Genomic DNA, 1,788 nt, shown 5'->3' on the forward strand with positions numbered 1-1,788 from the left:
ATTGCGGAGGACACATAGATGCATCAGGTTCGACTTGGATACCACCACAACATCCTCAACAACTTATCTGAAATAGTGGAAGCGCATCACCAGSGCATAGAGTGGAATGGAGAACTTGATGCTGCCGCCAGACGAGAGATTAGGAGGTTATATAGGTGGCTATTTGTTTGCAGCGTGATGATGTTAGCGCTAGGGATAGTTATTGGATGGATATTGGTTTAGGAAGAATTTGGAATGGATTGCTTCTTTGATCGGAAACTAGAAACTTTGTTTCGTATCTTTTATCGAAAAAGTAATGCATGATATCTTTTGGAAGGAAATTATATTATATCTATTGGCTATGCGATTGATTATGTCTTCTATCGATTATTTGTCATCTTCCTATCCTTTGTCATGCGGGTAAGACATTTAAGCATCATTGAAATTTTGTGGAAAGCTACCACTTTATGTTATCCTCAAACTTATGAATTCCATTYTGTTTAGGATTTAAAGAAATGCCGCCGAGAAGAGAAAACYCCGATTTAGCACAACTTGTTTCAGAGCAACTTATTGYTGCACTBCCTACCATAGTCAGCCAAGTGGCTGCTGGCTTGAATGCTAACCAACCTTCTAACTTGGAGTCTCGACCACCGCGGGAATGTACTTATAAAACCTTCCGAGCTTGCAATCCTAAGGAATTTAACGGAACAAAAGGAGCGGTAGAATTATTGACTTGGCTCGAGAGTATGGAATCCGTGTTGCACATTAGCAACTGCACTGAASGGAATAAGGTAAAATATGCGGCATGCCTTTTACAAGGAAGGGCGCTCACATGGTGGAACACCTTGGTGCAAAAAAGAGGCCAAGAAGCAGCCAATCAGCTCTCATGGGAGGAGTTTAAGAAGTTGCTAAAAGAAGAATACTGTTCGAGAAGTGAACTCCAGAAATTGGAGATGGAGCTGTGGAACCTTGAGATGAAGGGAGATGATATATCTGCGTACACAACGAGGTTTCAAGAATTGGCAAACCTGGTGCCACACCTTGTGACACCAGAGGAGGTTCGGATAGAAAGATACATTTGGGGTTTATCCCCAGAAATTAGAGGCAACATAACCTCTGCCAATCCAAAAACTTTTCAAGGAGCTATGGAAATTGCCACGAAACTCACAAACAATGCGGTGCGATCTGGAGGTTTGGCCAAGGGGAAAAGAAAGRTAGAGGATTATGAAGACCGAAAATTTGGAAGGAAACAGGACCGGAATAGGAGAACAACGAGAAACTTTGGAGCTCAATCACAGATAGCCGGACAGGGCGATGTGATTAAATGCGATAAATGCAAAGTTCCGCATCGGGGGAATTTCATTATCTGCAGGAGGTGCCATCTTGGGGGTCACGCGGCAAAGGATTGCCGGAAAAGACTATGCTTAGAATGTGGGAGTCCAGACCACATGAGGAATGTTTGCCCAAGAAGGAGAGCAGGGACAAATGTATATCAGACTCGGTAGAACAATCCAAGAAACGCAGAAAGTCAGGCTCGGGGCAGAGCATTCGAGCTGGGAGTCAGGGAAGCCAGAGAGGATCCCAATGTAGTGTCAGGTACGTTTCTTCTGAACAGTTTTATTTGATTCGGGCGCCGACGGAAGCTTTGTGTCATTAAATTTTAGTCAGAAAATTCACTTAAGACCCCAGAGGTTGAAAGAAGCCCTTGTCATTCAATTTGCCAATGGTCAGAAATTCAAAGTCAGGGATATAATTTTGAACTGCACCTTGAATTTAGCCAATAAGGACTTTAGYATAGACCTTATACCG

At 43.1% G+C, this 1,788-nt stretch overlaps 1 protein-coding gene across 1 annotated transcript; it reads left to right on the forward strand.

Annotated features, from left to right (window-relative positions):
* Positions 1-494: 494 nt before the first annotated feature.
* Positions 495-1,484, forward strand: LOC112504109. Its single transcript, XM_025108066.1, has one exon. The coding sequence runs from the start codon at positions 495-497 to the stop codon at positions 1,482-1,484; it is 990 nt and encodes a 329-aa protein (XP_024963834.1).
* Positions 1,485-1,788: the final 304 nt, after the last annotated feature.

Source organism: Cynara cardunculus, unplaced genomic scaffold, assembly GCF_001531365.2.
Source record: "Cynara cardunculus var. scolymus isolate 2C unplaced genomic scaffold, CcrdV1 Un_Scaffold_4629, whole genome shotgun sequence".
In the NCBI taxonomy this organism is placed as follows: Eukaryota; Viridiplantae; Streptophyta; class Magnoliopsida; order Asterales; family Asteraceae; genus Cynara; species Cynara cardunculus.